The 13830-nt window shown below is 51.4% G+C and overlaps 5 protein-coding genes across 5 annotated transcripts; 1 reads left to right on the top strand and 4 right to left on the bottom strand.

Annotated features, from left to right (window-relative positions):
- Positions 1–2473: 2473 nt before the first annotated feature.
- Positions 2474–4112, top strand: A1O1_06564 (uncharacterized protein; the record flags this gene model as incomplete). The annotated part of the gene is made up of 5 exons (XM_007727442.1): positions 2474–2545; positions 2595–2681; positions 2728–2791; positions 2851–3949; positions 4025–4112. The coding sequence occupies 5 exons, from the start codon at positions 2474–2476 to the stop codon at positions 4110–4112; spliced, it is 1410 nt and encodes a 469-aa protein (XP_007725632.1).
- Positions 4113–5546: 1434 nt separating this feature from the next.
- On the bottom strand, positions 5547–6839 carry A1O1_06563 (uncharacterized protein; the record flags this gene model as incomplete). Its single annotated transcript, XM_007727441.1, has 1 exon — positions 5547–6839. The coding sequence occupies one exon, from the start codon at positions 6837–6839 to the stop codon at positions 5547–5549; it is 1293 nt and encodes a 430-aa protein (XP_007725631.1).
- Positions 6840–8889: 2050 nt separating this feature from the next.
- On the bottom strand, positions 8890–9654 carry A1O1_06562 (uncharacterized protein; the record flags this gene model as incomplete). The annotated part of the gene is made up of 1 exon (XM_007727440.1): positions 8890–9654. The coding sequence occupies one exon, from the start codon at positions 9652–9654 to the stop codon at positions 8890–8892; it is 765 nt and encodes a 254-aa protein (XP_007725630.1).
- Positions 9655–10658: 1004 nt separating this feature from the next.
- On the bottom strand, positions 10659–10982 carry A1O1_06561 (uncharacterized protein; the record flags this gene model as incomplete). The annotated part of the gene is made up of 1 exon (XM_007727439.1): positions 10659–10982. One exon carries the CDS (start codon positions 10980–10982, stop codon positions 10659–10661), a length of 324 nt encoding a protein of 107 aa, XP_007725629.1.
- Positions 10983–11997: 1015 nt separating this feature from the next.
- On the bottom strand, positions 11998–12168 carry A1O1_06560 (uncharacterized protein; the record flags this gene model as incomplete). The annotated part of the gene is made up of 1 exon (XM_007727438.1): positions 11998–12168. A coding segment is annotated over one exon (171 nt), but the record flags the coding sequence as incomplete, so codon positions are not given.
- Positions 12169–13830: the final 1662 nt, after the last annotated feature.

Here is a 13830-nt window from a genome sequence, read left to right as displayed (position 1 = left end):
TAGCGTACGGTACTAGTCTGCCAATGTAGGTCATTGATCGAACAGCCACCCCGAAGAGTCACTTAAACCAGGCAAATCAATTGTGGGGTGTTTGCATGCTGGTCAGGACTGCTGATGTCGACGGCGGTGGAAAATCCCCAGCCGTAACCGTCATCTTGACTCCGAATATATGTGGAACCTGATGAATATACTAAATTCTAGGTCAACAAATACTCAAAAAATGGTCTGACACCGGATGGGGCTTCTGATGCAAGCAAGCATTGCTCAGCCTAACCCCTTGCCTCAGAGAGAGCCGGGCAGCCAGTGAATTCCACTGATGACTGGGATGGACCGCCTTGGTACCGAGCTCTGGCATGCGTGTGATCAGGAGCTCGCTGGCCAACAGTTGCAGGGATGCGGAAGCTTAGGATGAGTTAGTTGGAGGAGGAATGGACAATGTCTGAACGAGGACCAGGGCAGCGGAAACGAGGCAGGGGGTCGGCCAGTATCATTCATTCAGCTCATCGAAAGAATCAGACTAGAGTTGTTCCACCGTGGTGAAAAAGGCATGTTCCGGCATGCCTGGAAGGCGCTTCCTGGCACCAACCGAGGTGGCCAGTCTGAAGGCGTTCCTTTAGGCTCGATGGCACTCTCTTGTGACACAGTCCATCATGGTGCATGTTCTGCCTCTTACCCGGTGTCAAGCGAGCGCGGTCGTTCCCAAGCTGAACTGGACAGGCACAAGTCCGAGCTGAATGCATATGATTTGTGGATCGGCCGATGTTGTCTCCTGCTTTACACAGCATGTCGACAAGCACTATGAGGTTGCACAGCAGAGTGGGGGATTTTTATCTCGACTCACGATCGCAGGCGGCTGCTTGTTGATTGGATGGATGGATGTGTACTTTCTGTTCCCCGGCATTAAGACCCTGAACCACAAGCGACATGCGGCAGGCAATAGTCCGCACATCAATGCCGGGACACCTTTGACAGGGTGACTGGGGTCGGCGGCATGGCGGCAACTGTAGACGAGGTTCGAGATGAGAAAATGCTCACGACATGACCCGTCGAGGGGGGAAGAGGGAGGAGAGAGAGGGAGAGGCGGAGGGGGATAATGAGAGGAAGTAGGGAAAGAAAACAGATACAGAGAACATGCCAGCTGGATAGCTACAGTGTAGTAGATGAAGGCTGTCTACTCTGTATAGCAGGAAGTCGCAGATAAAAGGATTGAACTCGCGGGTTATACCGTGTTTGACATTAATACGAAGGGGGTCGGTTCGAGTTGGGCCTTTGGGGCTGTCAGGCTGTCAGACAGTCCGGCTCTCAGGCCCTTAGCCCTTATTAGGCCTAAGGCCTAAGGGCCCTAGGCTCTTCACCCACTGCACTGCATCCAGCCTGCGCCTGCCGCCCGCCGCCCGCAGTTTGAGCAGCGCAGTCTCCACCTCCAACAAATGTCCCTCCATATTCTTCTCTCAATTGATCAATTCCCATCATCTCCATCCATCTCCATCTCCGCCTCGTCTACAGAGGTATTCAGTTCTGACCTGCCAACAGGAGTCATCGCCGTATCACGGCGTGGCCCTGTTTCCCATCCTCCATTCATAAAAGCTTCAATCAACCTCGAGTCTTACTTTCTACACTTTCAAACCAATCTCCCACCCTCGATTCAGCTGTCTGCTCTTCTCCATCTCCACGTTCGGCGATCGTCCAGGCCCCTCTACCCAATGCCATGCCAGCAGCTCTAACCGATTGGCTTCGAATGAAGCTATCTTTGCTCCCTTGACAGATCATCTTCTGGTCGCTCAAGCCGCATCCACCGCTGTCAGAGTGTCCGCCATCCACGAGCCCGAGACCAGGGTTGAACGAGCCCTATCGCATTGCCGCCGACCTTGAATAACGCCCTCGTTTAAACCTCTCCGTTTCTCACTCTGACCACAAGCTTTTACGATTTTTGCATTTTTGCACCAGCTACCATCCTCGCAGATCTTCCCTTCAGCAGCCTCTGCGTGGTTGAACGTCCATCTGCCGCACGTGATAATCATCCCTTCCACCTCGCTTCTACTTCTGGTCAACTTGCAATATCATTCGACAAAAGGAAGCGTTGCCAAACTTGTAGACAACGTCCAGAAATGACTCTATCAGACTGACATTCTCATCCTTCGTCTACACGCATGCGTTGGGTCTATCTACGAGCTTTCCAAGGACTCTCTGAAGTTCCCAATTAGCGTGCCGACGTCACCGGATCGTGGATACCCACATTCTCCGTGCTTCATTGATTCAGCATCAGGAGATGACATTTGGGCCATATTCACCTCCCCTTTACAGTCCTTACGGTCCCTATCCACCCCAGCAACTTCACTACCGCTGGAACCCGCAAAGCCAACCGCACTATCCTCCTCCTTACGATTACCTTCCAAGTCAGAAAGTCAGCAGCTTCTGCTCTCAAAGTTACGGCTACTTCACCCCGCCCGCCACCAACCACGCAGCCTCCACCATGGCAACCCCCGATGCGGATGAAATGGAACGATTTCAGCAACTGTCTGACCAATATCAAGCAGACCTTCCGGTATGGCTCTCCGTGATAGGACATATATGCACTGCTAAATACATCGTAGGGACCATTAATCGGAGACAAGAAGCCTTTGTCCGAGCTTGTAACGGAGTATGCCCAGGCGGATGAGACTTATGTCGTCAAGACTACGGTATGCTTCCGTCCTTGGAGAATACATTTTTGCTAACAGTCCCAAGGCACTTGCTGTAACTCACACTGCATATCGACCGATAAAGGGAGATGGACAATGTGGATGGCGAGGTACGAGGCACTTTGTCCGAAATTCTTCCTTGACGGCGGCTGATAGTACATCCGTGCAGGCGCTGTCTTTGGCTACTTCGAGATTCTCCTCCAATCTGGGGACATTGGCCTGATCGATCAGGAATTGGTCCGCCTGCAGAGTTTTGAACAAACAATGCGGGCAGTCGGTGTCGACTACGATATCATCATCGACATGTTTGACTACACGTGGGAGCTTTTCGCCGCCATCAAAGCCGCAGCAGAACGAGGCGACAAAAGCGACCATGTTCTCCTCGAGATCATGAATGATGCACCCAAATCCGACTCGATCGTGTACCACTTCAAGATGATGACAAGCTCTTTCATGCAAGTTCAGTCCGAACGCTACGAAGCTTTTCTCGAAGTGCCTGTCGCCCAATATTGCCTGACGAGAATTGATCCAGCAAACCAAGAGATCGACCATATTGGCCTACAAGCCTTGACCGATGCAGTCATTGCTCCGGCGTATATTGCGTTGGAAGTCTCGTATCTGGACAGGAGCACCGGGAACGAGGTGACTCCGCATCAATTTGTCCTCAACTCCCAGAATTGGCCTGCAATCCGCCTGATCTATCGTCCAGGTCATTACGACATCATCTACAAAGACGACAACCCCATCCAGGTCTTCCTCCAAGCCGAGGCGCCTCAATATATCGCTCCACTGAGCAATGAGCTCTTCCGGGGCGATGCCGACGCGATGGAACTGTACTTCACAATGTTTCCCAACATGCCGACCCAGAGTCAAGGTGGGCCACAAGTCGAACCGTCGACTAATTCCTCCCAACTGCAGTATCGGCATCCTCAACCATCGTCGTTCACAAATTCCAGCCTTGGACAGCAATCTTATTTTCCACCGGTCTCTCAAAGCGTACCTCAGCAGCAACCTACCTTGCCGGTCAGAACACACTCACTCCCATATCCGGTGCATCAATCCCCGATGACTCCATCACATTCGCAGGTGTCACGCTCTAGCATTTCTCCGCAATCACCACCTCCGAACACCCCAGGAGCTGGTCCTTGCGGACCCGGAACCACACCCCGCAGGAGTACGGAGCCTCAAATCAGATACAATGAGATGTGTCATATCTACAACAACCAACGTCATGAGAGTCTTCCTTTGGATCCGGTGTCATTCGGCAGGTACGTGTTGGTGCACACTTTCATCTGGTGGCCTTGTACTTTCCCATGTTCTTTGACTGACTAGACTGTGTCCAGTTCCACGCAAAGCCCTGCCAACTATCTCAATCCCGACTTCCAACCCTTGATGTGGAAAGCGGAAGAACAGTATCACAAACGAGAGTAACCAGACAATAGAGCGATATGAAAATACGCCGAGACGCCAGTGTATCATATGGCAGAAAAGGAAACAATCAGTCGGGTGGCCTTGCGCGTCTTGAAGAAGTGAACCTTATGCTGAGCATTACACCCGGCGCGGGGAGCAGGGGAATTTAGACCTGCATTTGCCAGATGTGTCCATGTGGGTGTTGACGCAGATTGTCATGCTGGCAAGAGTGTTTTCCACGGGGATGTCTGTTCCGACGACGACTGGGGTGCAGGGAGACTTCGTGAGATCGAGGGACAAGGGGCGAGTGAGGCCCTAGGAACTGAACCAGTCACTACCGCATCATGAATTTTCTTATCTCTTTTCACGTTTTTGAGAAGCGTCGCAGCGGCATGGGCATGATGCGGCGGCAATGATAGAGACCAGTGGGTGACAGACCCCTTCGAGATCATCACCAAAAAGGGGGGAAACATTACGAATCGTTTATTTAGCAAGAGGCAAGGGAAGACGGAGTGGAAGAGCTGATGATGTTGTTGAGCCAGAAAGAGACGCCATTCTCGATCACGGCTGGACAACTGTTGCTATGAAGCAAGTATCCGAGTTTCAATTCATATCCAATCCAATCCACCAAATATGCCAGTTTCCACGGAGGAATGGATCCTTTGTCCTTCACAGGTGTAACACGAGTCCTGGCTTCCAGTTCGTCGGCTTGGACGTCTGCCTGTATAGAGCTTCCAAGCTCCAATGTTCGGTAACGTCCTTCTTCACTTCCCGCTTCAACTCGGTAAGGGGGCACGCTCCCGAATCACAATTCACTCACTTCGCCGCAGTCCTCCCTGCCCCAGTCTAATTCACGGGTATATATATTAAAGTCACCGATTTTCCTCCCAATAACGCAAAGACCCCCAGAAAGGCCCCGATGGCCCAGTCGGTACTGGGCGACCCCCGACCGCCACGAGGTCTCGAGTTCGAACGTCGCTTTTCCCGCCAAAAAAGAATGAGAGAACCCTGCGAACCCGGGTTGACGCCAACCAACGAACAAACGTGTACGAACGATCGGACCTACCGCAAAACGGAAAACCCCTGCGAACCCGGGTTTCACTTCCCACAACCCTCATATCAAACAAGATATCGAGGCTTGTGGAAAAAGTTTTTTTGTTTTTGTTTTTCGGGCTTTTTTTGTTTTTGGTTTGTTTAGTTGGACTGGGCGGTTCCGTTTTGGCTGGCCAGTTCCGAAAATGTGTGTTTGTGGGCATGCGAATATGCGAGTGCACGTGTATGGCGTGTCACCGTGTCAAGGTTAAGATCAAGGCAAGGTAGCGGAAAGCGCTGAGTCAAGCAACAGTAGTGAAGCAGAGACCAAACTGGTAACCTACCGATGACATGAGATAGAGGATTATGTTCTGTTTCAAGCTTTTTCGTCAAGATAGACAATATCAGACCCATCAAAATGATTCAAGATTTTCTCTCCCACGACAAGATGTCCTCCTCTTGGATTCGATACGCACCATCTACGGTCTCTTTGCCGGCTGCTCGCATTGAATTCAAGCCGCGACAGATTTCTTGCGCGAACACGTCTGCTACGCTTTCGAGAGCGATGTGCTCATCTGGCAGGGCCTGCAACGTTCGGTCTTGAGTTTGACCATGACTTTGACTTTCACTGCTGTTGAGTTCAAGTTCGTGTCCAGATCCATCTTCCGAATTCAGCTGCATTGTGTCATTTCTTCCTCGTTCACGCGTCAGCCACGTCACGCTCTTCCCTTCAAGGCCGCATGCCACGATCCGACTGAATCCCCAGGACAAATACCCCTTCGTCGATGCGAAGTACGAGGCTGAGGCGACCTGCGCCGGAGTAAAGTCATAGCTGCGATGTGACGGTGACGAAGGAATCGCAGCATCGAAGACATTAAAGCCGATTCCATGAGAGGTGATACCACGCGACACCTGGACGCCTAGGGCACAGATTTTGCGGTCGCTTTGAGGGGAAGAATCAGACTCTGCGGCGGTTAGTGAGTCCTGTCGAGATCGAGACGACGGTTGTTGTTGTCGATTATCCATCCAAACCCCCGGATCGTCTGTTCGCATCGTGGCCACGCCCCACACGGCACAGGTCCGTATGACGCTCTCCTCGAGCAACTTGACCCAACATCGCGGCGTGATCCCATGTCGACGCAGATCTGCCACGATATACCCCGTCAGCTGTCCTGGGGCGTGGTACGTCAAGAGCCCACCGCGAGGCGAGGCATGGAACGTGGCGCGGCCGTCGGCGGTCAAAAACGCCTGTTGCTCAGACGAAATGGGATTCGCGAGTAAATGACGCCGGCCGACGGTGTAGGTTGGGAAAGTGGAGAACGTTAGCAGCGTTGGGTCTGGAGGTGACAAGTCCACACTGGTAAAGTCGGAGGCGTGTGAGCTATTGCCATATCCGGTATTGGGTGCTTGGTTATCATTTTGAGCTACGTCTGCCGGCGACTTTGTGGCGGCACCTTTGTCTGAATTGGGCGATTGTGTGCTCGAACTCGGGCTGGGCCTCAACCCGGTACCGCCGTCATTATATGGCTCTGGAGCATGATGAACGATCTTATCCCTGATCTTTTCAGGCTCTGTGGACTGATCTCTTTCTCTGCCGCCAGCCAAGGAGCGCAGCAAGTCCTTGTAGGCAAACTGTCGTTCCACAAGTGCATTTTGCAGGCGCAGCGAGTGCGTATATGGGATCAAATGCGGGATGTGCAGGTGGGCTAGGCGCATTGCAGTTGCAGTTGCATCGTATCAAGGACTCTGGGCGCCAGAGATGGGCAGACTCGTCTTCTGGCTGTTGGTAAAGCCAGAGGTCGTTGCGAAGAGGAGGAATGTGGACAAGACCAAGGGGGTCTATGCCGAGGATGGTGCGGTCAAATGCAGTCGTGGGGAGTTTAGGTTGGTCGATCGATCGGCAGGAGGAGCAGACACAAGCGTCAAGCCAGAGTCTATATCAGGTAGTAGGTATGCAATGACACTAAAGCAATTGCCAGAGAAAGGGTGTAATCCGTATGATGCCGTATTGAGTCTGCGTCCAGCGCTGCCAGGTTGCCAACAAGCTCCCGCTAGTACTACTAATTTTATTATAATGACTCGGTCGTCATTAATAAGCTTAAGCTCAAGCGGAACTTTAGACGGGAGCGCGGCAGCAACCGGAGTTAATTTACACTGTTCGTGGTTGTTACACCTTCTCGGTCTGGTTTAGTCTCGTCGGACTCCAAACAATTCAACTGTGTGGGTTCGGTGTTGCCTCATATTACACCATCTAGGTAGGTATCTATCCATGTCCAATTTGAGGAAAAGCTCCTGGTTCTTATACCTCGATTTCTTGGCCGTCTCAGCTATCTTCCGAGTCACACCCCTTTTCGAGTCTAGCATGTTGACTTTTCCCTGGATTGTGTCAGGTACCGCACAGTCATAGAAGGCCTAAGACCTATTCCGGTAATTGTGCGGATTGCGCTGATTGTCCAGTAATCATGCCTCGATCTCGGCCCTGCAGCTTTGTTTCTCGGCTACTAGTACCATGCGGCTCAGACGACTCCTACATGCCGCAGACGATGATCGATCGCAAGCTCCGGAAAAATGAACAGGATGGATCTAACCGCGCCACGCTCTTCTGTGGGAGTCTCTGCCGGTCAAGTTGGACCAATACCAATCTCCAAACTGGGGTTGCGCGAAGTCATGACATAAAGTCTGCTCTCCGCCCGTCTTGGGACTCATTCGAGTGCGAGTGCTCCAGCTTGGATAACGTCTTCACCGCTGAGAATACCTCAAGCAGTCGGGACGCGGCCAAAGATACCTACGGAAAGCTCCGAAATTCCAGAGGCTCAGATCCGCATCGGTGACCACCACGTACAAAGTCCACCTGCAGTCGTGGTACCTATCCACGATCTAGAGGCATGGGCAAACGTCAAGACTCGATGGAAACTGTTCCGGCGAGTTCGCGCGCCGCATCTCCGACACAAGAACAAGAGTCGGCGTCGACATCGGGTTCGATAACGGCGGCCCAGGTGATTTCGACTTCCGACGCACAGCAAGGACTATCTTCACTATCCAAACCACAACCACAATCCCACTCACCTCTGACACCTTTGACCCGCCTGCAAAACGCAACCTCGCCCAAGAAGAGCACCGAGGCAGCTCTCTCCGAGGTAAGCAAGCTTTCAATGATCTCCGGTTCCGTTTCAATGACGGGCACCCTGTCTCGGCTCCCTCCTCCTCAGTCCAAAACCACAGATATCGAAACAGACTTGAGCTTTGACGGAATGTCTCATATGCCTTGGGGAGCGTCTGACACGACTCCAAACTCTGCATGGAAAATCTGACCACGGCATATATGTTCTTAGTATTGCGACTATCTCGGCCAATGCCTGCGTGGTGCCAACGTCAACCTCAATATCAGCGCTGACGAGCAAGAAGACAAGAGAGGACGTGACTGATAAGCCGGGTCCCATCTATGCAGTTCGGGACATCAGGACGCATGTTGTCTCCAGTGCCTCACTCGAGACGAAAAGAATTGCTCGGATTTCGCAAAACCAAAGGGACTGACTTGGGGAAGAGCGTTGGAAGCTAGCCAAGCAGTATGAAGTAAACGGTCGGGGCTGGGCGATAGGTGGACCGTCTGCTGAACAATCAGCATCAGGATCATGTTCGAGGGTTGGGAAAATGTTTCCGGTACGCCCGATAAGCCAAGTCGGGACGCGGAGGCGTCAGTACAGTAAGGCTTGCAATCTGCAAGTCATGAGATAGTCGGATGATTTTGTTGTATATACCGTGTTTATCAGATGGCGAAGTTTCGGCGAACATAAGTCCTTCGGTTCGAGCAGTGCAAGACAACAATTCCAATGATCCAATCCCGGCGCTCGAATCGTCTCAAGACATACTCCGCCGCGTCGACGTCCCGATACCTCCGCCTCTGGCCAAGACCATCTCCAATCTTGATGGATTTGTTGTTTCTTATCTTGCTGCTTCCATCATACCAGCCTTCAACAAACGGCCCCTCGGCCCTGAGTCCATCCCTTCCTTTCTCAAACACATCCACATGCATGGCACCATCATGTTCACGACTGGGCCTCCAACCATACGCCACCTGGGGATTATGGAGAGCCTGGACGATTTCGTCCCCACGTAGCAAACATCCGCCATCACCCAGCTGCGAGAGAAACGTATGGTAGAGCTTCGCAATGGCAAGGTGAGTGTCATCCTTGATGATCGCCTTGTTCGCCCAGACAATGACGGCCATGAGCGTCCGGAAGTGGATAAACGGAATAACCGCCAAAATAGACCCAGCGTATCTCCACTGAACACGAAGGATCTGGGCATCAATGGGCATTTCGCCGTCAGTCACATTCTTCCGCGTCAGGGCATTCGACCCGTCCATGATGGCAATGGCGCCCACCATGAACGAAGAGATTGCACTGGCCATGTCCGAGTCGCTGGGGATGCTGACGAAGCCGTAGTTTGAAAAGTTAGTATACGTTTCTGACAGTGCTGTCCCGTCGAGCACGGGCGGGTTGTCGCTCCAGCCTATTGCCCCGGCCAGCATTCTCGCCGTCAGATCCGAGACGAAATAGTCGGAAGGAAGCGTGCGGTTGCCATCGCCGACCTGGGAGACGGTATTGTTGCAGACGAAGAACCGTCCTTCAAGGATGGTGTAGTCATCCGGGAAGATATTACCCTTTCAAGTTATGGGCAGGGATTGACTTGTAATTGCAGGCTGCGCCCGTTCCGTATCCTTCTGCAAGCCGTGAACCTGGGATTTGGGTTCTATCCGTAGGACGTTGGAAACCTTACTTATGCACCGCTAATGGGCCAATCTATGTTGTTTGTTGCCGACTGGGGTAAAATTTTCTATCGGTTTGAATATCGAATATCGAATATCGAAATTTCTGAGTGGAGAGTAGTGTAGAGTAGAATAGCACTTCATAAAACGCGCCCTGGCGTGCAATTGCTAAAATGTTGTCGTGCGAAGTGCTGATGTGCGAGAGGTTGCCCAAGAGTGTATCTAGGACTCAATTCGCCTATGATGGGATTTCAACCGGTCGTGGCAAACGCCTTGTGCAATCCCAAGACACGTAAGGAGGGTTGTGGAGTTCGCAATTCCATAAACCCCATGTTTTGGTACATGGCGGCCTGATAGAGACGGAGAGTCTCTGCCTTCCGTCACCTGCATCAGACATCCGCGTTCGGCAGCAGCGGTCGGCAGCCATGCCTAAATCTCGTCTGCCTGGGGAGACGTTGATCGATTTCAATGCTCGGTGTTGAGCACGCTTTCGATGCCAGTCCAAGGGCGTAGTTCTGTGCAAGGTCTCATCAGATGAGCACGCCGAAGGTGCACCGCTGCTGCCACCCGGTCTGTGAGCCAGACCACTCAAGCGGCCTGAGTATTTTGACTTCATCTTGAAATCGCCAATTTTCAAGAACGAAGCCGACGTCGGACGGACTGTAGCAGCACGTCTGGCCTGAATAGCCATGTCCCCGGGATCCATGCTGCAGCTGCCAGCCTGCAGAGCCGCCATTTGTAGAGCTTGTTGTTGTATCGTGTCTCCTTCAGTTTTGCTTGCCCTGATCGACAGCGTCATTCAACCTTTCCGCTTCTTTGTCGCTTGCTATTTTATCGAAGTCTAGCCCCAGATTTCCCCATTCGTCCTTTGCCATGAGTCCTCTCTCCATCCGGCAGCCCAGATACTCCTTAGCCAGCAGTCTGCACTCTTCGTTGTTCTTCCCCGGCGGGTTCTGCCTTCTCAAACATCGCAGATAGGAGGAGATGAGGTATTTGCACTCGGCATCGTGGTCAAGCGGGAAAGAACCACGCTCTGGAGGTGTGGGTTTGATGCTGACGGCGCCGCCGCCGGGAGATCCGAAACCTGACATGATGCACTCTGAAAGGAGATAGCTGGTAGAGAAGCTGTACGCAGGACGAGCTTGAGCGAGTGACTAAAAAGATGATGGTGCTCAGTGCGTGACGGGCAGAATTGGAGAAGTCGAAAAGGAACGAAGTATGAAAGTGATATTGAAGTGGTTCCACCTTACAACAGATCTCAACACGTGACATGGCCGGCACCATTGTCTCTAGATGGATATCTGGGAAGCCTGGTTATTGACAATTACGGGGTCATGGTTAAGGCACAGTGGCCTTTCTTTGTAGCTGCGGCATGGTGTGTTTTCTAAGTGTGTAGATTTGCGGAATACTAGTACCCTATATGGGACCATCGATCTATTCAAGCATTTCCAAAAGATTACCACTCTGACAATCCCTTGCTGTGCCTGCAACCGAACAACATCATGCCAGGCTCTGGTCCAGGTGACAGTCACTATGCTGACCGGGAAAGCATCACTATTCGGCAAGTCAGTTTTGAGAACTCACAAGGAATCGCAGAAAAGAGAGGTAGCATGGGCATTCTTTATGTCAGTTCTCCAAGGTGATGTATTATTCAACATAGAATTCAGTAAGAACACAGCGAATACATGAGATCATCAGAAAAGGGCAGACCAAGGAAAACAAACATTCTCACCTTTTATCACGACTCTACAGCCTAGGCATATATACACCTCACCTAACCACAGATAATCAGTAACGAACTCCAACAGGACTCGACAAGATGATCAGTGGACAGAGTAAAGCATCTATTTCAGGCTGTTAGTTGTCCTGTCAGCAAACGAGACATGTCAATGGTCAAGCAGGGCCGACGTACCTCATTAAATCAGAATTTTCAGTGTATACGTTCATGCCCGGGCATTTGCCCAGTTCAAACAGTGTGAATAGTGTTCATCATATGATGCTTGGGAGGGAAACCGCATAGAGTGGCTGAGTAATTTACCTATGCGTCAAGCTGTCAGCATGTTTCGTCTCTTGTACCCATGTATATGCGTCTTCTTCAAGTCGTGGATCAGCTGACGAGTTCTCAACAAGTGCTACAGTCTCCAGCACATCCACAAGATTTGTACGTCCTGCTTTTACGGATGTGTAGGACTGCGCACACAGTCTGTCCGCCCGTTCGTTCAAATCTTCGTCATGGTAGGCACGAGGGAGTGAGGCTTCGTTGGGGAAAATGTACCTATACACAATTGCAGTCAGCATTGAAGGCCTGCAAGAGAGATCGATGGAGGATACGGGATTGTTGTCACTCAGACAAGGCTGAAACTTTAGTAGGACAGATTCCACATGGTGAATTAAGTCTGAGGAATGCCTTTCGTGTCGTAGGGTCATCACAGTGAAGGAAGGAAGGAAGGAAGGAAGGAAGTGTTGGTGTACCTTTTTGATTTGAATTCTGGGCTGTTGACGGCTGCAGTGGACAACATCATGGATCTATAGCATCTTTGACATGTTAGCCCCTTCGACACACAAGTCATGGATCATGGTTGAGGCAGGATCAACAATCAGCGTAATTCTAGAGTAATTTTGATCCTCAGGGAACTAAGTTCTCGGAGTTGGATTGTACATATTCATCATTCGAGGAGTGGTGTATAGGGCAATAAGGAACATACCTGGATAGTGACAACAGAAGAGCACGGCAGCTCTGTAAACCACCGCATGTCTGCAAGTAGAAGTGTAGGATCAACAGACGTAGTACTTTGAAAAAAGTACACAGAAAGGTTCGAGCAACTTGTTGACTTGGCGAAGCGAACTTTTGCCGGAGCTGTGGATGTCTTGGCAGCTGATGAGCCGCTTTAACTAGACCATGCCGCTTTAAAAACTTCCCTACTCCGACCTCAATCTCTAGTTCTCCTTTCGCTCTTCTACGTCCTCTGCGGAGAGAGCAAGTCTGACATAACGGCGGAAATAGTCTCGTCGCGAAGCTGTTTCACTGCGCAGCTTAAGGGCCTGCGGCATACGTTAAAGTTGCAGAGACAGTCCGGATCACAAGAGCAGGTAGGAGTCCGAGGTGGGCACGTACATCTGCAGAGCCATACTTCACCTTAAATGACCCGAAGGAGCAAAAGGAGTCTTCTAACGATGACGAGGAAATGGACAAATATACCACCATAGATACATCCACAGCACTAAGGCTTCATATAACATATTAGACGAGGAGTATCTGGACGCTTTCAGCTGAAACTGGTAGGGCAATCCTTGGGTGGAGCCAGCCACAAGTGACATCTGCTCGAACGCCACCAATCAACACCAATGCCGACGGGTATAGCCTGATCAGGTCCTTGACGTTGGAGATACATGCTGTTAGCTATCTAGCTAGGGTCCTAGGGATGATCTGCATGCCCCAATGGGGCCGCCAGATAGGCGTTGAACGAGATCCATTTCCCTGATCGGCGTCCGTCTGATCGATGACACCCAATGGCGATGAACGCCGAAATAGTCGTCCACGGTCTATATCTTGTACACTATACCAGGTTCGGCTGCGGAGGACCTCGCGGACAAGTCCTCGTCGCCGATGCCAGAGCCTAGAAGGGGAGAGAGCCGGGGGTATCTTAGGTTGGACGGAGAGGTCTCCTTCGACTACCACCAACTACGTACTACGGCTTCATCCAGAAGGGTTGTGTATGAGTTCTTTTTTCTTTTTTCTTTTTTCTTCTCTTCCTTATCTTCGGTGTCCTCATCTTCGCTGTTAAGCAGATCTGGGTCAAACTAGTCTTATCAAACCAGAAAAGAAAATATGAGATTGCTGTGGAGGTGGATAGTCGCCGCCTCCACGCTGGGGCTGGGAGTCCAGGGGACTCATACGGATCCCTACTATGCCCAAGCGGTGCGGTTGATGGAAGAGAG

The sequence above is a fragment of the Capronia coronata genome, assembly GCF_000585585.1.
Source record: "Capronia coronata CBS 617.96 chromosome Unknown acBCG-supercont1.5, whole genome shotgun sequence".
Taxonomy (NCBI): Eukaryota; Fungi; Ascomycota; class Eurotiomycetes; order Chaetothyriales; family Herpotrichiellaceae; genus Capronia; species Capronia coronata.
The sequence above is the reverse complement of the archived record's forward strand: the minus strand, read 5'-3'. Positions and strand labels throughout refer to the sequence as shown.